Source organism: Bubalus bubalis, chromosome 19 (assembly GCF_019923935.1).
Source record: "Bubalus bubalis isolate 160015118507 breed Murrah chromosome 19, NDDB_SH_1, whole genome shotgun sequence".
NCBI lineage: Eukaryota > Metazoa > Chordata > Mammalia > Artiodactyla > Bovidae > Bubalus > Bubalus bubalis.
This window is the reverse complement of record NC_059175.1, coordinates 59,103,561-59,131,465: the sequence shown is the minus strand read 5'-3', so window position 1 is coordinate 59,131,465 and position 27,905 is coordinate 59,103,561. Positions and strand designations below refer to the sequence as shown.

At 41.2% G+C, this 27,905-nt stretch overlaps 1 protein-coding gene across 1 annotated transcript in view; it reads right to left on the bottom strand.

The window, feature by feature from the left end:
- DNAH5 (dynein axonemal heavy chain 5) overlaps positions 1-27,905 on the bottom strand; it is a 336,311-nt gene that overhangs the window by 210,975 nt on the left and 97,431 nt on the right. The window contains exons 13-22 of the mRNA XM_045163647.1: positions 26,739-26,824; positions 24,995-25,316; positions 23,823-24,029; positions 16,992-17,163; positions 14,181-14,326; positions 7,330-7,495; positions 6,183-6,422; positions 3,983-4,173; positions 3,807-3,894; positions 1,190-1,323 (exon numbers count right to left, since the gene is read on the bottom strand). Coding sequence (XP_045019582.1) covers positions 1,190-1,323; positions 3,807-3,894; positions 3,983-4,173; positions 6,183-6,422; positions 7,330-7,495; positions 14,181-14,326; positions 16,992-17,163; positions 23,823-24,029; positions 24,995-25,316; positions 26,739-26,824 — 1,752 coding nt within the window. The remainder of the gene's footprint in view (positions 1-1,189; positions 1,324-3,806; positions 3,895-3,982; positions 4,174-6,182; positions 6,423-7,329; positions 7,496-14,180; positions 14,327-16,991; positions 17,164-23,822; positions 24,030-24,994; positions 25,317-26,738; positions 26,825-27,905) is intronic.

The window sequence follows — 27,905 nt, the reverse complement described above, 5'->3', positions numbered from 1 at the left end:
CACACACATAAATATTTTGGTGCCAGTAGGATATTAATTTCAACTACTAGGGCTTACTCTTAGATTTTCATAATACTGGCTGCTTACATTCAGAGAAAGTAATGAACTTTATTATTGTCTATTTTATTGTGTTTTCTACAATTACTGAGGATTGGAAAGGATCCTTCAATGCTTATTATCATCATAAAATACTCTACTTACCTTTACATTTAGTATAGAGCTTGATAAACTAAGCACTAGACAAATATTTGATAAATTGAATTATGTGAACGCAGTCCCTAGGGCAAACTTAAATACAGGACCTTCATGATATTAAGAAAGGAAAATAGAAAGTTCAGAAATGCAAAAGCTTCCAGTTCCCTCAGGAATACATTAAAATTAAACTTAATATTTCCTCACATGGTTACAGCAAAGGCAGATTTTCAAAACACTTTCAAACAAAAGAAGTTCATTCTATCAAAACTGAGTAATAGAAAAGACATATTTGCTGAGTGACAGCTGTTTCCTCAACACTGAGAAACATTTTTAAAGAGTCAGCAGGTCTTAGTGGCAATGTGAATATTTTCTTTTAAGGAGAAATTGATGTTAGAATTTTGAGTCTTTTTGACCATGAAAACAGATTTGCCTGAACAGAAAAGGGAAAGTTGAGACAAGAAGAGGTTGGAAGAAAAAAATTAACCTGAATTTATATCCATGTCCAGGGCAAGTTTGTGCTGATAATATTTTCAATATTCAGTATTATCTTATTTCCACATTATAATATACATAAACATTCATCTGATATACACAAATACAAAATTAGAGTGTAAATCTTACTCTATTTCAAATGATACAAGCCAGTTCCAGCATCACTGACTTTTTGAAAGTGAAGTCTGACTTGGGCTTTGAGAAGTATCAAATTTTTTAACAGACTTATTTGCACTAGTGGTATATAAGTACATAAGTAGTTTAAGGCATTAAACAGGAGACAATATAAGAAAACAGAAAAGACAGTTCTCTTTCACCTTGCAATCTGGAATGAAAAATCTTGAGTTAAACATTTGCTGAGCACATACAAGATTCCATAAGTTGCTCACTGAAGTCACAGAGGGTGGGCCCAGGCTACATGAAGGGCAAGCTTTAATGCTGGACATCACACAGGTCTGTGCTGTAAAGCAAAATAGCCTGGCTGCAAATCCTCTTGGCATACCTTTTTGGTGGAGTTGATGATTGTGCTAAGCACAGAGACTAATTTTACAATCTCTTTGTTGTCAGAAACATTCTTATAATAGTTCCTGGTTTGCACAGGAATGGGTAAGTTCACAGATGCTATCTCAAGGGTATCTAAAGGGAAAAAAAAAGAGAGAAATATTTATATCAATAGTATAGAAACATGCTTTAAAAAAGATGAGCGAGTTTCTGTAACAGTAAGAGGGCTTCTCTGGTGGCTCAGACAGTAAAGAGTCTGCCTGCCAATGCAGAAGCCCAAGGTTCAATCCCTGGGTCGGGAAGATCCCCTGAAGGACACGGCCGCCCACTCCAGGATTCTTGCCTGGGAAATCTCATGGACAGAGGAGCCTGGCAGGCTACAGTTCATGGGGTCACAAAGAGTCAAACACGACTGAGTGACTAGCACTGTAAGTAAAGTAAGGACTTCGGAAAATCTTCTTTATAAAAGCGATAGAGGGGCTTCTCTGTGGTCCAGTGGTTAAGAACCCACCTTGCAGTGCAAGGGATGCAGGTTCATTCTCTGCTTGGGGAAGCAAGATCCCACATGCCTTACAGCAACTAAGCCCATGCACTGCAACCTCTGAGCCTGCGCACTCTGCCTTTATCCTCTTTGGTTACAGATTATTTTAAAGAGGGACTTGTTTCAGTGCCTTCCTGGTGGTTAGTTTATTTATCATCTCAAGGGATATGAGCACTAATTGAAAATTACACAAGCTCTGCTGTTTGCTCAGCTGCTTTAAAAGAAGTTTGAATAAATAAAGACTACATTTATCATCTATCATTAGCAACTTGAATGTGATATACTCCCTAATATTACCTCAGATATGGGGATGACACCATCCTAATGGCAGAAAGCAAAGAGGAACTAAAGAGCCTCTTGATGAGGGTGAAAGGGGAGAGTGAAAAAGCTGACTTAAAACTCAACATTCAAAAAACTAAGATCATGGCATCCAGTCCCATTACTTCATGGCAAATAGAAGAGGGAAATGTGGAAATAGTGACAGATTTTATTTTCTTGAGCTCCAAAATCACTGCAGACAGTGACTGCAGCCATGAAATTAAAAGATGCTTGCTCCTTGGAAGAAAAGGTATGACAAACCTAGACAGCACATTAAAAAGCAGAGACATCACTTTGCTGGCAAAGGTTCATATAGTCAAAGCTATGGCTTTTCCAATAGTTATGTACAGATGTGAGAGTAGGACCATAAAGAATGCTGAGCATCAAAGAATCGATGCTTTCGAAATGTGGTGCTGGAGAAGACTCTTGTGGGACTGCAAGATCAAACCAGTCAGTCCTAAAGGAAAACAACCCTGAATATTCATTGGAAGGACTGATGATAAAGCTGAAGCTCCAATACTTTGACCACCTGATGTGAAGACCCGACTCAATGGAAAAGATCCTGATTCTGGGAAAGATTGAGGACAGGAGGAGAAGTGGACGACAGAGGATGAGATGGTTGGATAGCATCGCTGACTCAACGGACATGAGTTTGAGCAAACTCCGGGAAATAGTGAAGAACAGGGAAGCCTGGCTGCTGCAGTCGTGGGGTCACAAAGAGTCGGACACAATTTAGCAACTGAACAACAACAATAGCATAAATGAAAATCATGAGATATACAGCAAAAATCACATTATGTAAGCGAAACAGGGCACACAATGTGTCAAAATACTCAAGATCTCTTAAATCAGGAAATATTCATTGTGATAATGACAAGCTTTTCTTTAAACTGTGAGGCTAAAATCCTTCTTGTTCCCCAGTATATCTTTGATATATACATTTAAAACACACTATTTAGGGGCTTCCCTGGTGGCACAGTGATAAAGAATGTGCCTGCCAGTGCAGGGGACACAGGTTCGATCCCTGGTCCAGGAAGAGCCTACATGCCATGGGACAACTAAGCCCGTGCACCACAACTACTGAGTCTGTGCTCTAGAGCCCGAGAACTGCAACGACTGAGCCACATGCCACAACTATTAAAGCCTGCAGGCCTAGAGCCCGTGCTCCCCAACAAGAGAAGCCACTGCCGTGAGAAGCCCCCGCTCGCTCAACCAGAGAAAACCCAGGCACAGCAACGAAGACCCAGTACTGCTGCTGCTAAGTCGCTTCAGTCGTGTCCGACTCTGTGCGACCCCATAGACGGCAGCCCACCAGGCTCCCCCGTCCCTGGGATTCTCCAGGCAAGAACACTGGAGTGGGTTGCCATTTCCGTCTCCAATGCGTGAAAGTGAAAATTGAAAGTGAAGTCATTCAGTCGTGTCCAACTCTTAGCGACCCCATGGACTGCAGCCTTCCAGGCTCCTCCGTCCATGGGATTTTCCAGGCAAGAGTACTGGAGTGGGGTGCCATCGCCTTCTCCAAGACCCAGTACAGCCATAAATAAATAAATAAATCTTTAAAAAATAAGAATAAACTTCACTATCATGGTGATATAAAATACATGAATCTGTATTTCACAAACATGAAATTGACTCATAGATTAATATCACAATCTGATCAGACAATATCATGCACGGGGGCAGGGGGATGGAAATACATTTTAGCTCAACAGGTTTTGATTTAGAATGACTAGTCAGAAAGAACTAAAAGAACATTTACCTTGAAGTTCGTTTTCTCCCATTTCAGTATCAGAATCACTGTCTTCATTATGCTGCAGAGCAGTCAGTTTTCTTTCCTGCATCTTTTTCTGCAATGGAAAAGGACACCTTTCAGTCCCCTGTCACCTGTAAAAGAAGCAGCTTCCACATATAACGGTTTCCTCATGCCAAACCCACCTTGGACACCGGCTCACCGCTCCACTGTCTGACCCCCTTGCTGACAGTGACGACGAACTCCACGGCTTTGTTCAGCGTCTGCTGTATGTCTTCAAGGGCTGGGGCCATGCTGATGTTGGGGATGGCCAGAATGACGCTTGCCCGGAAAATGGGCAGACCATTCTGCTTCACTTTAGAGGCACTGTTACTGTCTGAGTTAACACAGAATAGGGAAGCTTTCATCTTTTTCATTTAAAAAGATTCTTTTTTTAATGAAAAAGATAAAATCTCATTTTTAACCAGAAAAACAAAAGCACCTAGATAAATACATAATAGGTATATCATCAGACAATATGAGTTTGCTGAACGTATGAGTGAATGAGTAAAAACTAATAGAGGATCTAGTTTTGCTCAGTGGAACACAGCAGTTCAGTAGAACCCAAGCCATCTTCTGCTGATTACAATCTATGGGTACATGCTCCATAAAGAAAATTGGCTGCAGGGAGTGGGCAGATTATATAATTATAGGAACTCTTACCTAAAATATTGAAGATGAGACTGTCTGAATAACAGGATGCCAGCAAATTAAATATAGAATAAGTAAGTAAGGGGTAAAACACAAGACTATCAGAACAAACGCCAGCTTGGAATTTCAGATAAAATATATGTCTTTCTACCATCACTATCATCACGCTGATATACATCAGAGTATATCACATTGGGAGCGGTTAAAGAGCAGGGACAAAATAAAGTGTAATTCACCATTTATATCCGAGGGACTTTTAAAGTTGGATGTAGGCATAGTTATGGGTATATAAATATGGATATGCATGTGTGCAACTCTATACAATTGGAAATACCTGTAATATGTAAAGCTGGGGAAGACAGCAGACAATATCCAACATATCAACAGTTGCTAAGTTCAAACATTAGCCCCATGTCAAAGAAAAGGACTATCCTCCATTTTGAAGTGAAATAAAACATAATAAACCAAGTTGCCAATCAAAAGTTCTTTCATGTAAAATATCATGTATGAAACGAGTTGCCAGTCCAGGTTCGATGCACGATACTGATGCTTGGGGCTGGTGCACTGGGACGACCCAGAGGGATGGTGTGGGGAGGGAGGAGGGAGGAGGGTTCAGGATGGGGAACACATGTATACCTGTGGTGGATTCATTTTGATATTTGGCAAAACTAATACAATTATGTAAAGTTTAAAAATAAAATAAAATTAAAAAAAAATACTGGGGGGAATATATATTGTATGTATATAAATATACATACAATATATACAATGTATGTATATATACATTGAATATACAATGTGTGTATATAAATACGACGGGAAAATACTGTGTATGTATATAAATAAATAAATATATATGGAGAATATGGAAAAAAAAAAGTTCTTTCAATGTTTCCACTTCTTTTCATCCACTTTTAATTAACTATTAGAGTTAACTAACTGCTTTCCCTTAGGTGTCCATGTTCAAAATCAATAAAAAGGTTTATTATCCTATTACTTTTTCAGTTTTAATTAATTATTGTTACTTTGTTTTTATATGTTTTCAATTTAAAGTTTAGTTTCAGAATGTCTCTAGATTTGAATGGTTTTTGTGGCCCATCTGGGAAACCAATTACTTTTTTTTTTTTGGAAACCAATTTCTGAATGGTGCTGAAGAGAGATGACTGTTTTAAGAATGGAGAAACAAGCTGGAAAGTACTAAATTGACATGAAAATAGCAAAAAAAATAATAATAATTTTCTGCTTTGGAGGTTATGACATTAATAAAATCTTTCTTTATAAGACTGGCTAATAATCTAATGATTTAACAATGAAAGTATGTTTCTATATAGCTTCTTTTTAAAGTATTTCTTCTTTTACTAGTTAAAACAATTCATTTCACAGGTTTTCATCTTATTACAAAAATATTAAATGTGATGTTGATTATTATGTTATTAACAAAAGCTAAGTGGCCTTAAGCCAATTACTTAACTTTCCTGGACTCCAGTCTTATCAGTCTTAAATGAGAGAAATGATAGTGTGTACTTCATCCAACGGCTGGGATAATCCAAGTTCATATTATATAAATGTACAAAGAGGCACTGAAGAAATGGTGAGGGTTTGGATTATTTAAATTTAACAGGAACGCACACACATGCACACACAACCAGAGGCCAGGCTTGGCAAGCCAAGAGGCAAATGCTGTGAGCTAGTTACCCCGGAAGCTCGTCATGTTGCAGAACTGAACGCGCCTGCGGACGGCCTCCAGTGTGTTCCTTGTAACTTTCAGAAGAGCGTCCGTGTTTTGGTGATTGAAGTGAGAGAGCAGCTCTCGGGCTCCTTCCTCTAACACCTCGATCTCTTTCTTCTTTCTTGAGATTGTCATCAAAGGCAGGAGGCCTGCCCCGGCATTAAGGGAAGAAGTCAAGGCATCAGAATTTTCTTCTTCTCTTTTTGCTGTTACAAAATGAGAGAAATTGAAAGAGATGGGGGCAGGGGGGCATCTATTGCAGTTAAAGAAGAACATTAAGATAAATTGGTGCAGTGGTAAAGAACCCGCCTGCCAACACAGGAAACACAAAACACATAATCGATTGATCCCTGGGTCAGGAAGATCCCCTGGAGGAGGAAACGGTAACCCACTCTAGTATTCCTGCCTGGAGAATCCTATGAACAGAGGAGCCTGGTGGGCTACAGTCCATGAGGTCTCAAAGAGTCGGATAGGACTGAGCCCGCACATACGCACCTACGTGCAAGTTTAATAACACTTAAATGTCATACTTCTTATGAAATGAGGCCATCAAAGGATAGGAAGAGGACATTGGGGGAACAAGGTGGACTGATGCAACCTCTCATCCTTGACTCATGGGAATAGGAGGAGAGGTAGGAGCTATGCAAAAACAAGACAGGGCTGGGGTCCTAGGTGCTGGCTCTCTGGGGTCTCTCTTTCACAAACAACCACAAACCCTTGGGGAACAGCATCCCTTCTCTGCCTCTCACTGTCTTCATCTGTTCCACAAACCACTTGCTCTGGTGTAGACATACTCCAGTGGGAATTCCAACCCATAATCCATCCTACTTTACTGATAAAGTGAAAAAACACACACTTATACCTAAATGCAAAGAGAGCTAACAAGGACCAGTGTGAAGTACACGTTTGTAGAGCTGAACAAAAAGTAATGGAAATTAATAACATGCCATCATTCAAGTGTGCCCCGAATCCTAATTTCAGATTTATTAATGTCCTTATAAAACTGGGAGGGTCTTATTAGAGTGTGAAATTCACTGCGAAGTAGAAAATTAAATTTTGGTTTTCAGGCATGTCCTAGAAAAACAAGACCCTTCCGTTACCCCCCTCTCTTACCTGAACTTTCGTTTTTCCAATCATCACTATTCACATTGAATACTTTCTCTCTTTCTTCCTTAGATGGAACTTCCACATCCAGCAACATATTTATTAGCTCATTAACTGCTTCCTCCACTAAAGAGCTTTTAAAGTGTAGTATCTGAGCACCATTTACACAAAGGTCCTATCAAAAAAATAGCATCATGTCATATTTGTTTATCTAGCTATTGATAGCACATCAGTAATGGTAGCAACGCAACAGGTCCAGCCTGCAGATGAGATTTTGGCCTCCAGCAATGTTTGGCCATACTTCTCACACTAACCCAGGCCAGGCATCCTGTAAAGGACTGTATTAAAGATGAGAGAACCAACTGGTGAATAGATGGACCACAATCACTCTAACTTCTCCAGCAGTGGAGGAAATAAGTCCAAAAGCCATGAAGAGCCTCTCTTCCCACGAAGCTTCTTCTATTTCATATGAATCTGCTCCGTTCCCTGTTCACCTTTGCCAACAATCCATCATCAACCCCTAACTAACTAAGTATTCCCCTCCCCTCCAACTAGATTATACATTTCTCAAGAGTGTACTAAATACAAATGAATATACTGGGGCACTTTAATCAAGACAAATAGACAGACAAAGAGATGATATAGTCAGTGATTTACCACCTAATTGAAAAAACAAGCCCATGAAGCAACAGACTGTGGGTGGGTCATGGTCTCCAGCTTCAACCATGGTTCACCTTGAGACGCTCTAATGTCCTCATGGACCCTCCACTCCATTAGCCTCAGGGTTCATTTACCTCCTCATCAGCCACGACATTCACCCTTAATAAACCCTCTGACTCTGCACACCCTCCCCTAAGGATGATGTCTCACATCAATCATTCTTTTGCCAACAGCCTTTACTCCATCAACCCCTCAGCCTTCCAGGGCCCTACGCAGGAGAAGTCCAACCCAAATGATCAGATAATCTACAATCTCTACTTGCACACACAGGTCATGGCAAGACAGGGGCTTGGCACTGGGAATTCACGGCCCCCAAATGCAGTCCAGCTCCTACTGCTACCCAGGAATCATTTTATGTGACTCCAGTCACATTCCCTGCCAGGCCCCAGAACAACTGTGTTCTCAAATCCTTGTCCCCTCAAATCCTTTCACTATCCTCCCCGTGACCTGGCCCTGACCCCATGCCCTCATCCAGAAGACTAACCAGCATCCATCGTCAACTCTCTTTCCTCATTTTTCAGGAATACAATGTTTATCCCTCTAGTTAAGAATACGAGGGACTTTCCTGGTGATTGAGTGGTCAAGAATCTACCTGCCAATGCAGGGGCCACAGGTTCGATCCCTGGTCCAGGAAGATCCCACTTGGCACAGGGCAACTAAGCCCAGGTGCCACCGCTACTGAAGCCCGGGCACCTAGAGCCCATGTGAGGCAACAAGAAAAGCCACCGCAATGAGACATCCATGCACCACATGAAGACCCAGAGCAGTCAAAAATAAATAATAGGTAAATTAAATAAAAGTTTAAAAATTAAACAACACAAGTAGCTGCTTTAAAAAAAAAAAAAATCCCACAATCTAAGTTCTAAGCCACACTCGCCTGCTTCCCTGGGACTACACTTACCAACCATTCCCTTTTTCCTTCTCTTCTTGATCTCCTCCACCCCAGCATATGAATATAATCAACGGACTTCAACTCAGTGCCTTTCTACCATAAGAATAAGCCTCAGGACCTTTGCACTTCCTATTCCCACTGCCTGGAAAGCTTTTCCCCAGACATAGTCACATGGCTTTCTCCCTCACTTCCTGTGTTCAGATGTGTAATTACAGAGGTCATCCCTGACCATCGACATAAAACCACTACTCCCTTTCAGGTACTCCTTTTCTCCACTATCCTCTTAACTTTCCTCCACTGAACTAGGCATGTTGTTTGCTCACTGGCTTTTTTTGTTTGCTTGTTTTTCTACATCCTCCACTTGAAAGCGAGCGTTGCAATGGCAGAGATTTCACTTGTTTTGTTCACTGTCTTATTCCCAAGCAGTGTTTCACACAGAAGCTCCATAAAAAAATTCTTGAAGGAAAAAATGAATTATAAAAAGTAAATGAATTCAAGAGAAAGCATTCTTTTATATTGGTAATCATTCACTTTGGTAATCAAAATGCAAATTAAAATTAGGCTTTATGATTTTGCTACTTAGGGTAAAATTAATAATTTATAATTACTTGCAATACATTTATTGTTGTATTTTATTATAATAAATGCATTGCTCTACTATGTACCTTATTCTAACAAAAATTTTATTATAATTTACAGTAATTATAATAAAGCAGAGTTTGTTGGAAGACAGTGAAATTGGTACTGCTACATTGCAGATGGCATTTTAAGTTGATATCATCAGTTTGAAAAGCAATTTGGCTACAAATATTAACAGCTATTAAATGAAGACACATTTTTTTTGGAGGAGGAAATACTCCTAAAGGGGAATAAAAAGCATGAAACATATAAACATATTCATTGTACTCTTGGCAAAAGAGCAAAACTAGAAATCATCTAGCTATCCAACAATAGCAAAGCAAGTAAATTAGGACACATCAACTCAATAGAATATTCTGAAGGCATCCTTAAAATGGTGGCCTTGTAGCAACATGAGAAATATTTTCAGAAGAAAAAGTAAGTGGGAGAAAGAAAAAAACACCATTACAAATCTGCAGTCTGTACAGTAAGGATCACAAATATAAAAAGGCAATATACCAAATTATCACAATGGCAGTGTAATATATAAAAATGCTACTTTTCCCATTTTTTTTAATATTTTAGGATGGAATGGCTACCCACTCCAATATTCTTGGGACTTCCCTGGTGGCTCAGACAATAAAGAATCTGCTTGCAATGTAGGAGACCTGGGTTCAATCCCTGGGTTGGGAAGATTCCTTGGAGGAGGGCATGGCAACTCACTCCAGTATTCTTGCCTGGAGAATCCCCATGGACAGAGGAACCTATCAGGCTACAGTCCATGGAGTTGTAAAGAGTCAGACATGACTGAACATTTAAGCACAGCACAGCAATGTGGGAGTTCCAAGTTTGATCCCAGGGTCAGAAAGATCCCCTGGAGAAGGGAATGGCAACCCACTCCAGTATTCTTGCCTGAAGAATCCCCATGGACAGAGGAACCTAGCAGGCTACAGTCCATGGAGTTGCAAAGGGTCAGACATGACTGAGCGACTAACACTCTCACTTTTAAAATTTGCTTTTAAATTTAATTGTTTTAAAATTTTGCACTTTTATAAAGTAATCCTAAGAACCAGTCAGTCAGTCAGTTCACTCGCTCAGTCATGTCCAACTCTTTGCGACCCCATGAACCACAGCACGCCAGGCCTCCCTGTCCATCACCAACTCCCGGAGTTCACCCAAACCCATGTCCACTGAGTCAGTGATGCCATCCAACCATCTCATCCTCTGTCATCCCCTTCTCCTCCTGCCCTCCATCTTTCCCAGCATCAGGGTCTTTTCAAATGAGTCAGCTCTTCGCATCAGGTGGCCAAAGTATTGGACTTTGAGCTTCCACATCAGTCCTTTCAATGAAGACCCAGGACTGATCTCCTTTAGGATGGGCTGGTTGGATCTCCTTGCAGTCCAAGGGGCTCTCAAGAGTCTTCTCCAACACCATTCAAAAGCATCAATTCTTCAGTGCTCAGCTTTCTTTATAGTCCAACTCTCACATCCATACATGACCACTGGAAAAACCATAGCCTTGACTAGACGGACTTTTGTTGGCAAAGTAATGTCTCTGCTTTTTAATATGCTATCTGGGTTGGTCATAACTTTCCTTCAGAGGAGTAAGTGTCCTTTAATTTCATGGCTACAATCATTATCCACAGTGATTTTGGAGCCCAGAAAAATAAAGTTAGCCACTGTGTCCACTGTTTCCCCATCTATTTGCCATGAAGTGATGGGACTGGATGTCATGATCTTGGTTTTCTGAATGTTGAGTTTTAAGCCAACTTTTTAACTCTCCTCTTTCACTTTCATCAAGAGGCTTTTTAGCTCCTCTTCACTTTCTGCCATAAGGGTGCTGTCATCTGTATATCTGAGGTTATTGATATTTCTCCTGGCAATCTTGATTCCAGCTTGTGCTTCCTCCAGCCCAGCGTTTCTCATGATGTACTCTGCATAGAAGTTAAATAAGCAGGGTGACATTATACAGCCTTGACGTACTCCTTTTCCTATTTGGAACCAGTCTGTTGTTCCATGTCCAGTTCTAACTGTTGCTTCCTGACCTTCATACAGGTTTCTCAAGAGGCAGGTCAGGTGGTCTGGTATTCCCATCTCTTTCAGAATTTTCCACAGTTTATTGTGATCCACACACTCAAAGGCTTTGGCATAGTCAATAAAGCAGAAATAGATGTTTTTTTGGAATTATCTTGCTTTTTCAATGATCCAGTAGATGTTGGCAATTAGATCTCTGGTTCCTCTGCCTTTTCTAAAACCAGCCTGGACATCTGGAAGTTCACGGTTCATGTATTGCTGAAGCCTGGCTTGGAGAATTTTGAGCATTACTTTACTAGCGTGTGAGATGAGTGCAATTATCCAGTGGGGTAATATTAAAAACCATGGAGCCCAATAATTTCTCAGAGTGGGAGTACAGCAAATGAGCAAAAGAGAAGAGGTACAGTTTGGGGTCTACACACAGACAGTGAGTCTAAGATAAGGATGATGGAGAAATTTCTAAAATGTGAACATTTAATTTTGACTATATACAAATTTAATATAAACTGAAGATGACTATATATGCAGAAAAAGGTTAACATGGCAGGCCTGAGATTGTTCTCCTGCTAATGAGGTGGATCTCTGGCTGGTGTCTGGGAGCTTGGATTTTAGGAAGGTTCCTACAGGCTACAGAGAGTGCCTCTCTGTGCTCAGACTATCTGGGCAAACAGTGTTGTTTATCTTGCCAACCAGCTTTCCATCTGGGTGTCTGGAATTTTGGTGCATGCTAGGCAGAGAGCACCTGTATGATGAAAAGGGAAAGTGAAAGTCGCTCAGTCCTGTCCATCTCTTTGCAACCCCATGGACTATACAGTCCATGGAATTCTCCAGGCCACTATACTGGAGTGGGTAGCCATTCCTTTCTCCAGGGGATCTTCCCAACCCAGAGACTGAACCCAGGTCTCCTGCATTGCAGGCAGATTCTTTACCAGCTGAACCACAAGGGAAGCCCACCTCTGTGATGAGATCCAGTCAATACCTTGGGCATGAAGTCTCTTAACGGGCTTTCCTGGGCAGAAATACTGCACACTCGTGACTGCATTTCTTTTGCTGGGGGTCAGTGGGTGATGGTGGGGTGGGAGCAGGGAGGGCAGGGAGAGACAGTGAGCTCTTTGTGGCTGAGGGAGAAAGAATAAGGAAGCCCATGCGTGCATTCCTCCAAACTCTGCCTGTCTTTTCCCTTATGGTCCTACTGTATCCTTACTGTGTGTGCGCTCTGTTGCTCAGTCGCATCTGACTCTTTGTGACCCCATGGACTGTAGCCCACCAGGTTTCTCTGTCCATGGAATTTCCCAGGCAAGAATACTGGAGTGGGTTGCCACTTCCTTCTCCAGGGGATCTTCCCAAGCCAGGGACTGAACCCGCGTCTCCTGCACTGTGGGAAGATACTTTACCACTGAGCCATCTGAGAAGCCTGTGTATCCTTATTATATCACTATAATAAGTCTTAGCCTTTATTGCTACTAGATTGAGTTCCACGAGTCCTTCCAGTGGGGATGGTCTTCTGGACTCCTGACATACCATACTAAAGTCACCACCGATGAGTTTTTATAATCAGGATGCCCATTGGAAATGTTGTAAATGATGCTAAAGTGACTTTCCCAAAGGGGCACTTCATGGAACACTGTTCCCAGGATCCTAATTGTGGCACAGGGAAGAAAGTGTCCCCTTTGCAAATGTTTGAGAAATAATGGATTAAAGAGAGTTAACTAGACCCTTTCCCAGGAGACCATCTGAAGGTCTTTATTCTAAAACATACCTGTGGCGGATTTATTTTGATGTTTGGCAAAACTAATACAATTATGTAAAGTTTAAAAATAAAATAAAATTTAAAAATAAATAAATAAAACATTAATGTGAACAGAACCTGGAGGGGGAAGGAGACCACAGTCTTGACCCCAGGCCAACTGAACACGGACCTAGTCTTTTCCAGGTTCCCCAGCAATGGATCCAGAACCATGTACCACAGAACACCAGTTTGGAAAACGCTGCCCTACAGAAATGTCTAAAGAAGAAATTCTATGCAGAAGCTGTTTCAAACAACTATTTTATTAATGAACCCTAGCTAGAAGCTAGAACTAGAACTGGAAGCTCGTCAACAAAATAGCTCTATGGGCTTCCTTGGTGGCTCAGAGAGTAAAGAATCTCCCTGCAATGTGGGAGACTTGGGTTCAATCCATGAGTTGGGAAGATCTCCTGGAGAAGGAAATGGCAATCCACTCCTACATTCTTGCCTGGAGAATCCCATGGACAGAGGAGCCTGGCTGACTATGGTACATGGGGTCACAAAGAATAGGACACGACTGAGTGGCTAACACTTCAAAAACTGTGGGAAAATGAGAAATGTATTCCGTGGCAATTTCTCTCTTACTGATCTGAAAAGAAATGATTTGTTCTTCATGTCTACCTGACCCCTCGGGTACATTCCTCTTCATTTTCAAATTATTGTCGGAAGGTTCCTCGTTTAAAGAACATCCATCACAGACCAGTCATGGGAAGAGAAAAAAAAAATGCAATTGATGTTTCCCAAAATGCCCTTTATAGAAAAATGAATCACAAAATAAAGTTTAAATAAAAGCATCAATCTTCTAATAACCTTTGTCATCTGGAGAAACTCTTCGCAGGTAAATGGCTCTTCCCCAGGGAGCTGACAAAGAGGAGTGCTGCTCATTTCTTCCAGGATGGCATCAATGCGGAACTCGATCAAATCATTGACCCTGTCGAGCAGCAACTCCAGGTCCCCTTTGGAGAAAAATAAGAGTGGATAAAAGAAATTAAGCATTATGTTGTTGTTTTTCTTTTTAAAAAAAAAGTGATTATATTTCAGTAGTAAATTCAGGATTAAAATTGCTCCACAGAGCTTTTGCAGTAGACATGAAACCCAGGTTCAATCCCCGGGTTGGGAAGATCCACTGAAGAAGGGCATGGCAACCTGCTCCAGTATTCTTGCCTGGAGAATCCCATGAACAGAGAAGCCTGGTGGGCTATGGTCCATGGAGTCACAAAGATTCCATGAAGTGACTTAGAAGGCATGCGTAGAGCTATTTCACACTTGGTTCTCACACTGTTCTTTCTTTAACCAGCTTCCCAGCTTTCTCAGCCTGCCTAACTCTGACTCAACTTGCAGATTCAGCTTGAACACATCTCCCCCAGGAGGCTTGCTGTGAATCTGCACATATTCATGTGGCCCCCTCCTCCTATGCTGGCGTTGACCCCTGAGCACCCCTCCATCTCAAAGGACCTTCTCCACTCCTATACTGCTATGGTTGTCTGATCACGCATTTTCTATTATTCAACCTTCAAACTGTAATGAGCCTCATTCATACCCAAAGATCCCTTCACAGGTTGTCTTTGAACCTAGTCCCCAAAGCTACAAAGCAAAGCAAAGAGGGTAGGAGGGTTCAGCCATAAGCCCCTCACTTCTCTGCTCCACCTAACCCAGTACCTATCAAATATTCTTGAGTATATTGCATCTAGTAAACAGCTGGACCCTTCTGCGTTCTAAGGCATTTGGAAGGTACTGTGGAAACCTACTAATAAGACAAGCTCTTGAAAATCTGGGAATCTGGGCTATAAATAGACGAGGTGTTACTGCATCAGCCACAGAGAGAGGAAGGGAGGGAGGGAGACTGGAGGGAGAACATAAGGAGCTATCAGAACAGGTACGTAGGAGAGAGGCTCAGAAAAGGGTGATCCATAAAAGAGGTGATGGGGGCAAAGGGTGGATAAGGGGTTATGGAAGTAAATGAATGGAAAGGGATTGACTGTATAAGACTATCGCAATTATGAATACATATGCGTATAGGTATCTAGCACAAACCCAACTCAAAGTAATACAAAAGCATAAGAAACAGCCTAATTTTTCAAGCCCTCTGCAGTCAGTCTGGGGGAAAGACGGAACCATTAGAAGAAACAGAAATGCAGAGCCTTTTGTCTCAGTGTAAAATAACAGGAGGTCACAAGAGGAAGTAGTCTTGTCGTAGAAGAGTCCAAGTGGGCTTCTTGGGAGTGGGACATATTCTGGGCTATCAAAAACAAGGAGAACTGAGCCATGAAGGGATGAGGACACTGCATGGAAGAGGAGAATGACCGTTTCTAGTCTTTCTAAAACAATGCCTCCATCAGGCGTTAACATGCTTTCCTAGAAGGCAGCCAAGGAACTCTGGGAAATACAACTTATAGAAGCCCACTTTTGGAGACCCACTAAACACTGGCACATCAAGGGCTCTGAAAAGTCCTCCAGAAAAGAAACCTGCCTGACTTGTTTAACGTGGATTTCCCAGAATTCTCTGAGACTAGGCTCCTTCTTTGCAATATACTTGTACACATTCGGGAAATTGTAATTTATGGAATATACCACCTTAAGTATATTTTAAAGTGTAGTATAGCTCTCTTTAGGAACAAAACTGTTTGCTTAAACTTTTCCCATATATCCTGCTGTTCAGCAGTCTGCTCTGTCCAAATCACATCTTTTAAATCAGCATCTCAAAATACACTAACCTGTTAGTATAAAGAGCTGAATGATTCTAAAGTTCCTTTAAAGTCTAATGCCCAACAATAAGCATAATTTTAAAATGTAGTTAATCTCTGGGGATAAAACTAAGTAGCAAATATATATGGTTTCCGGGGCTTCCCTGGTAGCTCAGCTGGTAAAGAATCTGTCTGCAATGCAGTAGACCTGGGTTCGATCCCTGGGTTGGGAAGATCCCCTGAAGGAGAGCATAGCAACCCACCCCAGTATTCTTGCCTGGAGAATCCCCACGGACAGAGGAGCCTGGCAGGTTACAGTCCATGGGGTTGCAAAGAGTTGGACACAACTGAGCAACTAAGCACAACACACACACGTATGGTTTCCAGGAAATTAATGATTTCATATATTTGGTAAAATTCCTTCAGTTCAGTTCAGTCGCTCAGTCACATCTGAATCTTTGTGACCCTGGGCACTGCAGCACGCCAGGCCTCCCTGTTATCGCCAACTCCCGGAGTTTACTCAAACTCATGTCTATTGAGTCAGTGATGCCATCCAACCATCTCATCCTCTGTCTCATCTCTGTCTCATCTCATCCTCATCTCATCCCTTCTCCTCCTGCCTTCAATCTTTCCCAGCATCAGGGTCTCTTCAAATGAGTCTGTTCTTCGTATCAGGTAGCCAAAGTATTGAAGTTTCAGCTTCAGCATCAGTCCTTCCAATGAATATTCAGGACTGATTTCCTTTAGAATAGACTGGTTGGATCTCCTTGCAGTCCAAGGGACTCTCAAGAGCCTTCTCCAAATTCCTTAGGGAACAACTTAAGAACACACTTCTCGTTTTATTATGTATATCATAATATCTATAAGAAATTAAACAGTAGAACTCAAAAACTCAGTCTTTAGAATTGAAAAATAATAATCATTTAAACAGACTTACTTATCTTTGCAAAAGCATTTTTCAAGTACATCTCAATGTTCAGTGATGTCCAGGTCAGTGCAGCCAGGCCAGGCTGGAGAGCTTCATCCACTTTCGCCAAATGAGGGACCATCAGTTGCTCTATTACGGGAGGCATTTTTGACTTCACCCTCTGATATTCAGCCAACATCATCTGCAGTGAAACAGGGGTGAAGTTATCAAATAATATCTCACTTTGAATATCTATTAAGAGCTCATTTTTATCCAAAACAATTACTTTTATTTAGAGTCCAGCTATAGGGCTCCAAAAAGCAGCCAAAACAAAACCAGAGTAGAACAGAGATGAAATTTCTCCATGGATACAAACTCCTCATCCAATAAAGAACACCAAAGGAGGCTGAAAAGTTAGAGTTTTTCGCCCACTGTCCAGCCATGTATGCAGATGTAAGAGTTGAACCAGAAAGAAGACTGGGAGCAGAGAAATTGATGCTTTCGAATTGTGGTGCTAGAGAACACTCATGAGAGTCGCTAGGACTGCAGGGAGATCCAGGGAGTCAATCCTTCAGGAAATCAATCCTGAATAGTCAAGCACCAATCCTTTGGCCACCTGATACAAAGAGAAGACTCATTGGAAAAGACCCTGATGCTGGGAAATATTAATGCTAGGAAAAGGAGAAGAAGGTGGCAGAGGATGAGATGGTTGGACAGCATCACTGACTCAATGGACGTGAATTTGAGCAGACTTTGGGAGATAGTGAAAGACAGGGGAGCCTGGTGTGCTGCAGTCCATGGGGTCACAATGAGCTGGACATGACTGAAGGGATTTAGCATGCATGTACACAATAGTACTTCCAGCCTACCTTTTATGGTTATGTTAATATTGAATATAATTAATTATAAGAAAACAATCTTAATTCACTTCTTAAATACAATTATTAAGCTCATCTTTATAATACGCATGTTAGTATTACTTTGTGATTACATCAGTGTTTCCCAAAATGCTTATGCTGAAATGCTAGCCACAAGAGATTCTGTAAGACAAATGGTCCCTGGATGGGTAAGTTTGGAAAACACTGTACACAATACCTCTTCTCTCTGACAGTCACAATTAATATTAATGATTCTGAGAAAACTGTAAGAGGAAGTAAAAAGCCCAACAGTCTTTGTGAATTTTAAATTCAACGTTTCCCAGTGGACATTATCCTTTCTTTGTTTAATACTTTTCCACAATTTCTGTAATATCTTTTCAATTTCCATGAAAAATCTACATTTGATGATTCTATTAGCAGCTACTTAACACATTTTCTGAACCATTTATCTACTGCTTACCTTTCTTTCGGAGCTCATCACTTATTCTACCTGCAAGGCAGGTCTTAAATCAGCCTCCAGTAGCCCTTCTACTTCCCACCTTAATCTTTTAACCCCAGGAGGTATTATTCATCCATTTTAAAAATGAAAAACTGAAGCTTAGAAGGGTAAAGTAATTTGCCCAAAGATAGTGCTTCAAACCCCGGCTGACTTCAGAATCTGTATTCCTAATGATTAGTCTATGATGATTCATCTCTTTCTAGTCTGAACTGCCTTCCAAGGAATAGGTAAAGACAAACTCTCAGCTACTTCAGCTTCTCAGGCTTCTGTAGAAGCCTACAAACTGTTAAATATTCAGCACAATAACTCAGCAACACCTGAGATGGTCTCCAAACATGCTAATTGATCTGCTTTTACCAACTACTCAGATTGAGTGGGAACTTTTAACTCTTTCAAACTCAAGACACAGTAAAAATTACCCATCAGATGATAATTCACTTGGAATTGTCATTTACAGCTGTGGTGATTCTAAAATATTATTTGAAAGATAAATAAATAAACTTTTTAATCAAATAAAACATTCTTTGACCCTCCTCCATTCATAGGGTAGGGTCTATGTTCTCTCTCCTTCACTCTGTGTGGGCTTATGGAGCCCAACAGAGGACAGCAGAGGTGATGCTATGAGACACATGTGAAGGTGCTAGGCGCTCAGTCGTGCCTGACTCTTTGTGACCCCATGGTCTGCAGCCCACCAGGCTCCTCTGTCCATGGGGATTCTCTGGGCAAGAATACTGGAGTGGGTTGCCATTTCCTTCTCCAGGGGATCTTCCTGACCCAGGGATCAAACCTGGTTCTCCTGCACTGCAGGCAGATTCTTTACCATCTGAGCCAACAGAAAACCCTATATATATATATATCTATATATCTATATATATATAGATATATATATATATATTCTTTTTTCAGGTTCTTTCCCATTATAGGTTATTATAAGATATTGAGTATACTTCCTGTGCTATACAGTAGGTCATTGTTGCTTATTTTATATATAGCAAATATAACTATTTCTGTACAAATATGAAGATTGACTTAGCTATTCTCTAACACCCAAGAAAAATATAAAAGGGAATTCCAACATGTTGACTAGTATTTGATGAGCTTACATCTGAGGAATGTCTGCGCGTTGCTAATATTAACTTTTTAACATAACGTGAAAGAGTGGGAAAACACTAGAGTACAAGCTTGGGTTCTGGTCCTACTTGGGCCACTTGCCAGCTATGAGACCTTGGCTAAGTCATTTAAGTTCTCTAAGGCACAGTATCGTCACCTCTAAAATAATAATATAATGGTACTCTGTACCAATTACCTAACATGGCTGTCGAAAATATCAAATGGAATAATGAATATGAAAACGATTTAAATGTAAAGCATTATGCAAATACGTGGCCTTATTGGACTTGTCCTATGATACTAGCCACTGTGAAGTTGTAACAATGGTTTCCATGTTATCAAATATAATGGCAGCATCGCTGACTTCATTTGAGCATCTTCTGGGCAGTATTTGTCACTAGTGACCAGTCCTACCATCATGAAGTTTTTCTTACCCCTGGCTTTCTTTTTTTTTATTATTTTATTTATTTTAACTGGAGGCTAATTACTTTACAATGTTGTACTGGTTTTTGCCATCAGCTCAGTTCAGTTCAGTCGCTCAGTCATGTCCGACTCTTTGCAACCCCATGAATCGCAGCACGCCAGGCCTCCCTGTCCATCACCAACTCCCGGAGTTCACTCAGACTCACGTCCATCGAGTCCATGATGCCATCCAGCCATCTCATCCTCTGTCATCCCCTTCTCCTCCTGCCCCTAATCCCTCCCAGCATCAGAGTCTTTTCCAATGAGTCAACTCTTCACATGAGGTGGCCAAAGTACTGGAGTTTCAGCTTTAGCATCATTCCTTCCAAAGAAATCCCAGGGCTGATCTCCTTCAGAATGGACTGGTTGGATCTCCTTGCAGTCCAAGGGACTCTCAAGAGTCTTCTCCAACACCACACTTCAAAAGCATCAATTCTTTGGTGCTCAGCCTTATTCACAGTCCAACTCTCACATCCATACATGACCACAGAAAAAACCATAGCCTTGACTAGACAGACCTTTGTTGGCAAAGTAATGTCTCTGCTTTTGAATATGCTATCTAGGTTGGTCATAACTTTCCTTCCAAGGAGTAAGCGTCTTTTAATTTCATGGCTGGAGTCACCATCTGCAGTGATTTTGGAGCCCAAAAAAATAAAGTCTGACACTGTTTCCACTGTTTCCCCATCTGTTTCCCATGAAGTGATGGGACCCGATGCCATGATCTTCGTTTTCTGAATGTTGAGCTTTAAGCCAACTTTTTCACTCTCCACTCTCACTTTCATCAAGAGGCTTTTGAGTTCCTCTTCACTTTCCGCCATGAGGGTGGTGTCATCTGCATATCTGAGGTTATTGATATTTCTCCCAGCAATCTTGATTCCAGCTTGTGTTTCTTCCAGTCCAGCGTTTCTCATGATGTACTCTGCATATAAGTTAAATAAGCAGAGTGACAATATACAGCCTTGATATACTCCTTTTCCTATTTGGAACCAGTCTGTTGTTCCATGTCCAGTTCTAACTGTTGCTTCCTGACCTGCATACAAATTTCTCAGGAGGCAGGTCAGGTGGTCTGGTATTCCCATCTCTTTCAGAATTTTCCACAGTTTATTGTGATCCACACAGTCAAAAGCTTTGGCATAGTCAATAAAGCAGAAATAGATGTTTTTCTGGAACTCTCTTGCTTTTTTGATGATCCAGCAGATGTTGGCAATTTGATCTCTGGTTCCTCTGCCTTTTCTAAAACCAGCTTGAACATCAGGAAGTTCACAGTTCACATATTGCTGAAGCCTGGCTTGGAGAATTTTGAGCATTACTTTACTAGCATGTGAGATGAGTGCAATTGTGCAGCAGCATGAGCATCCTTTGGCATTGCCTTTCTTTGGGATTGCAATGAAAACTGACATTTTCCAGTCCTGTGGCCACTGCTGAGTTTTCCAAATTTGCTGGCATATTGAGTGCAGCACTTTCACAGCATCATCTTTCAGGATTTGGAATAGCTCAACTGGAATTCCATCACCTCCACTAGCTTTGTTCGTAGTGATGCTTTCTAAGGCCCACTTGACTTCACATTCCAGGATGTCTGGCTCTAGGTCAGTGATCACACCATCGTGACTATCTGAATCGTGAAGATCTTTTTTGTACAGTTCTTCTGTGTATTCTTGCCATCTCTTCTTAATATCTTCTGCTTCTGTTAGGTCCATACCATTTCTGTCCTTTATCGAGCCCATCTTTGCATGAAATGTTCCCTTGATATCTCTAATTTTCTTGAAGAGATATCTAGTCTTTCCCATTCTGTTGTTTTCCTCTATTTCTTTGCATTGACCACTGAGGAAGGCTTTCTTATCTCTTCTTGCTATTCTTTGGAACTCTGCATTCAGATGCTTATATCTTCCCTTTTCTCCTTTGCTTTTCACCTCTCTTCTTTTCACAGCTATTTGTAAGGCCTCCCCAGACAGCCATTTTGCTTTTTTGCATTTCTTTTCTCTGGGGATGGTCTTGATCCCTGTCTCCTGTACAATGTCACAAACCTCATTCCATAGTTCATCAGGCACTCTATCTCTCAGATCTAGGCCCTTAAATCTATTTTTCACTTCCACTGTATAATCATAAGGGATTTGATTTAGGTCATACCTGAATGGTCTAGGTTTTTGCCATACACTGACATGAATCAGCCATGAGTGTACATGTGTCCCCCATCCTGAACCTCCCTCCCTACCCCATACCCCATGGCTTTCTTGACACTTAGCTTCCACCTGCTTTAAAGGCCAATCTTTAATTTCACTAGCATATTTGTCCTCTTCTAGCAGACCTGTTAATATTGGAACAACTCAGAGTTTAATGAAGACCCTTTACTCTTCTTTATATTATCCTCCTTGGAAATCTCACGCAGGACAATGACTTTAAATAGCAACTCTATTCTGATAGGGCTTCCCAGATGGCACAGTGGTAAAGAATCTGCCTGCCAACGTAGGAGACACCAGAGACATGGATTTGATCTCTGAGTCAGGAAGATCCCCTGGAGTAGGAAATGGCAGCCCGCTCCAGTATTCCTGCCTGGAAAATTCCATGGACGGGGGAGCCTGGGATGCTACACTCAATGGGTTGCAAAGAGTCAGACATGCCTAAGAACACACATATATACTCTGAACTTCCCTGGTGGCTCAGATGGTAAAGCCGTCTGCCTCCAGTGTGGAAGACCTGGGTTCAATCCCTGGGTTGGAAAGATCTCCTGGAGAAGGAAATGGCAACCCAGTCCAGTACTCTTGCCTGGAAAATCCCATGGATGGAGCAATGTAGTGGCTACAGTCCATGAGGTTGTAAAGAACTGGACATGACTGAGAGACTCCACTTCATGTGTGACTTCACTTCACATATATACTCTGATAACCCTCAAAAATATGTCTTCAACTTTGACTTCTCCACTCAACTCCAGACATACATAATCTGCATGGACAACACCTCTACTTCCATCTCTAAAAAATCATCTTATACTTGAGATGGGAGTTATTGATTCCCTTCGGCCCTCCAAAACAAACTAGTTCCAGTCTTTACCAACTCCATGAGTGGAATTTCCATTCGGAGCCACGGCAGGTTATTGAACATGTGGGCAGAACACAAGCAAAACAGTAAAGGAGTCAGACACAGCTTAGCGACTGAACAATAACAGTAGTGTACATTAGCCCCACTTTAAGTAAATCCATCGAGTTGCTCACACTAAAAACGAAGGTATCACCCTTGAGTTCTCTCATAACCTGCCTGTTGACATCATTCGCTAATCCACTGATCTACTATTCAACTGCATCTTGGTTGAGCCACCATCTTCTCCATCCTAAATCGGTACAGCAGCCTGAAAACTGGCTTCACACTGACCCTTTGTTGTTGTTTAGTTACTAAGTCGTGTCTGACTCTTTTTCGATCCCTGCCAGGCTCCTCTGTCCATGGGATTTCCTAGGCAAGAATACTGGGGTGAGTTGCCATTCCCTTCTCCAGGGGATCTTCCCAACCCAAGGAAGTCTCCTGCCTTGGCAGGCAAATTCTTTACCACCAAGCCACCTAGGAAGCCCCCACAGTGACCCTCCTGTCCCTTAAAAATCACCTAGCAGCAAGAATGTTTTTATGGTAAAGGACACCACACCTTTTTCTCCTGCTCAGATTCCTCTAATGGCTTCCTGGTGCACCCAAACATGCAGCCTTAGTTTACAAGCTCTGTAAGGACCTGGCCTTTGCCAACTCTACTTTCTGGCCTCAGTCACTCCACTACAGTCATCCTGGGTACTTTCTGTTCCTCAACAGTGACACACCACTAGATTTTTTTTTTTTTTAATGCACACTGGGGTTGCATTAAATGCATTTTGTAAAAAAAAAAAATGCATTTTGTAATGAACCCAAGATGGGAAAAAAATAAAAGTTCCATACCTTCATGTTACTGAAGTTCTTCTTGTACGTGTCTCGTTTCTGGAAAAGAGCAGCTGCAAACGGTGAAACTTGTAGACCCATCTGTGACATGCACTCTGTTTCTCTAAATAAGGTTAGTATCTGAGGATCAAAGTTTACGAACAGTTCCCCTGTGCCAGGAGCCTTCACCAATAAAGAAGCCTCAAGTCCTACGTGAATTTCTTCAGTCTGTGAGGAAAGAGCAACATTACTATTATTAGAGAGTTCAGTGCATATACAGGGTATCGAACTCGCCCATTTCTGGGAATAAAGATCATTGTGTGTCCTTTCATGGGTTTGAGCTCCGCAAACTAAGGACGATGGGGCCTCTTACTCTTTCCCTAACTTCACTTTCAGGTGGGAAAAAAAAGCCTTAAAACTCTTGGTGGTGATGTACAGTTAGTTCAACAAAATGTGTTGGTCATGAATCTGTTATATTTGGTAAGTGGATACTGCAATAGAGATGATCTCTCAAAAGTCACTTTGCTCCCTGACACCTTCATGACAACTCAGTTATTTTTCCTAATAAAAGTTTCAAGAAACCTACTTAACTCAGTTTTCATTTATCTAGAAAAGCAATGAAAAACACTACAGAGACATCTCTGTTATTGATTCAGACACCAAAAGTTGAACTAGGAAAGTGAGATACCATTTTAGAGGCCTTGTTAGGCTGAATTTTATCCTCCAAAATACTTCCTGCCAATCTACCAAGAAATACAAGTGTTGGTAGGGTATGAAATATAATTGGATTAACCCAGTATGACCAAATAAAAATTAAAACTTTGCTTAACATGCATGCTGGTGTTTATGGACACTTAATGGAGAAAAAGGAGCTTAGTGGAAAAACAAAAAAAGAAATACCAATCAACCAGGTAAAGAAAGCAATAAACAAGATCTTCTTCCTTAGGAGTTTATAACTTAAATAAAAATAAGTTTCTGTTACCTGGCTTTATGATTTTTTTCCAAAATTAAAAACTATTTTCCTTCATGAACATATTATACTCTTTGACTGATTATTTGCAGTCAACCAACCCTATCTTATAAAATAGACACAAAGTCAACTTTCCACAGGAGTAAAACTGCCCAAGGTAGTAGAGGATTCCCCATGGATCTGACAGTGGCTGCATCATCGTAGAGCGTTAAGTCAGACTCACTTGTTGAAGCCACGCCCTGTGGTAGAGAACCTCAAACTCCAGGAGGACCTTGGCCACCCTGTTGTAACTGCGAATCACTGGCTTCGCTTCCGCAGTCCGGAGCACGGATGGGTGCTTCTGGAAAAGCTGCATCGGTTGCTGAATCCTGTGGAAGAGCTGCCGGGCCCACAGAATCTTCCCAGCAATGGGAGGCTGGTCTCGAGCCAAAGGTGGGTCGTTTTTCTGCTTTGTATACAGCCTCGAGATCATATCAATGTCAGCCCCGTAGTTTTCAAGGATACGCTGGTATTTGTCATCAATACCAAGATTAGGTATGTTCAATCTGTTATTTTTTTTTTTTAAGTGAAAGGCTTGAATTAATGGGATGATATTGAGAACTTCTGTCTATTAAGACTAATTTTAAAACATATGCTGACATATTTATTATCTTTTTAACTGCATGCCAGGAGACTTGGTATCTTGTCTTTTCATTATTGTTTAGATCTAAATATATTTAAATTTCTAGGAGTTTTTTTATTCAAAAGAGGAGACCTAAAAGTTCTAAGCATACGTTTTTGAGGTCTAATTAATTGCATTGTGGTTAAAAAACTTGGTCCATATGATAATGTGTATTTGAAATTTTTAATTCATTTTTATGGTCTATTCCATAGTTATTCTTCATAAATATTGTTGTATGGAACCTATATATGTCCTGTAAGTGAAACTTGAAAATTACATTTTTATATTTTTACTAATTTTTTGTTCTATCAATACATAAAAGAACTACCTTGAATAGCCTATATATATATATACATACACTGACGGAAGAGAATGAAGTATTTACTTGGCATGGTAAAAAAGCAAAATGCGCAGTCCAATGGTTAAAACTTCCCCTTCCAACACAGGGGGGGTCAGTTCAATCCCTGCTTGGGGAGCTAAGATCTCACAGGCCTTGTGGCCCAAAAGCAAAACATAAAACAGAAGCAACATTGCAACAAATTTAAGGTTTGTTAGTTGTTCAGTCGTGTCCAACTCTTTGTGATCCCACGGACTGTGGCCCACCAGGCTCCTCTGTCCATGGGACTCTCCAGGCAAGAATACTGGAGTGGGTTGCCCTTTCCTTCTCCAGAGCATCTCTCCAACCCAGGGAGCGAACCCCACTCTCCCCCTACACCAGGCAGATTGTTTACCATCTGAGCCATAAGGGAAGTCCAAATTCAATAAAGACCTTAAAACAAAATTATATAAAAAAAAAAAAATGGAATCAGCCCATCAATCATATGGCAATAGAGTGGCTGTGAGGTTTTTTTGTTTTGGTTTTTTGGTGGGTTTTTTTTTTTTTTTTTTTTTTTTTAATGTCTCGTGGGATCTTAGTTCCCCAGCCAGAAAGTGTACCTGGGCCCTTGGCAGTGAGAATGCAGAGTCCTAACCACTGAACCACCAAGGAATTCCCTGAAGTGTTTGTTTTTTTTTAATAGTATCAATCCTTAAAACCTAGTCAAAACTATTGGTAAGAGTTTCTTCAAATTACTTAAACATTAACTGCTATTATGATAGACAGTCACAAGGTACTTCACAGCTGAGAGGGAATAAACCCGTAATCCTCTGAAGAACTTAAATCTGTGGTCTTGTTATTCAGATTGTCAAGAGAGGATTTTCTTCCCATTAGAATATGAAATAATAATAACAATAATAATGTAAGCTAAACTATGTTGATATTATCCCAATTTGGAAAACAGAACTTAGAAGTCTTTCAAATTTTTACCTTTCAAATCTCTTTAACAGACTTAGAGCTTGATTTGTGTTTTGAATCTTTTCAAATGTAGCATCCATGAACTTCTGCAACTCTTTCTGAAACAGAATGAAGTCTGACGATGAACAATGGGTTAACATTGCAAAGAAATCCTATTTAGCAACAAGATAAAAGAGTTCCCCATTCTCTACAAACACACACCCTATAGGACAAAATACAGCAGCAGATGTAATGCTCATCTAAGCTTAAAGGACGATAAATGTCCAGAAGCCAGACAAAGAGGGACTTGAGAGCCAGAGCAGTCAGGGGGTTGGTGCGGGACCCAGGGATACTGGACCATGTATTTCTACGGCAAACATCACATCTTAGGACCAGGAAATCTTCCTGAACGGACGAACTGTACAGTTAGCCTACCTAAATAAACCCTCAGAGGTTATCACTATATAAAAGTATACAAGTATAAACTGTGCAGAACTAGAGCATTCACAATGCTTCCACTCCTTCCCTTTAATTTATACAAAGATACACAAATAGCCAACAAGCACATGAAAAGATGCTTAGTATCTCTAGTTATTGTGCTCAGTAGCTAAGTCACGTCTGACACTTTGTGATGCTGTGGACTATAGCCCAGCAGGTTCCTCTGACCATCTCTCTAACTTGCTACTGCTACTGCTAAGTTGCTTCAGTCGTGTCCAACTCTGTGCGACTCCATAGACAGCAGCCCACCAGGCTCCCCCATCCCTGGGATTCTCCAGGCAAGAACACTGGAGTGGGTTGCCATTTCCTTCTCCAATGCATGAAAGTGAAAAGTGAAAGGGAAGTCGCTCAGTCGTGTCCGACTCCAGCGACCCCATGGACTGCAGCCTACCAGGCTCCTCCATCCATGGGATTTTCCAGGCAAGAGTACTGGAGTGGGGTGCCATTGCCTTCTCCATCTCTCTAACTTAGGACACAGTAAATCTTTACGGGGCTTCCCTGGTGCCTCAGATGGTAAAGACTCCACCTGTCCTCCTTATAAGTGTATATTATCATATGTGAAACAAATCTCCAGTCCAGTTTCGATGCATGAGACAGGTTGCTCAGGGCTGGTGCGCTGGGATGACCCAGAGGGATGGGACGGGGAAGGCGGTGGGAGGGGGGTTCAGGATGGGGAACACATCTATACCCATGGTTGATTCA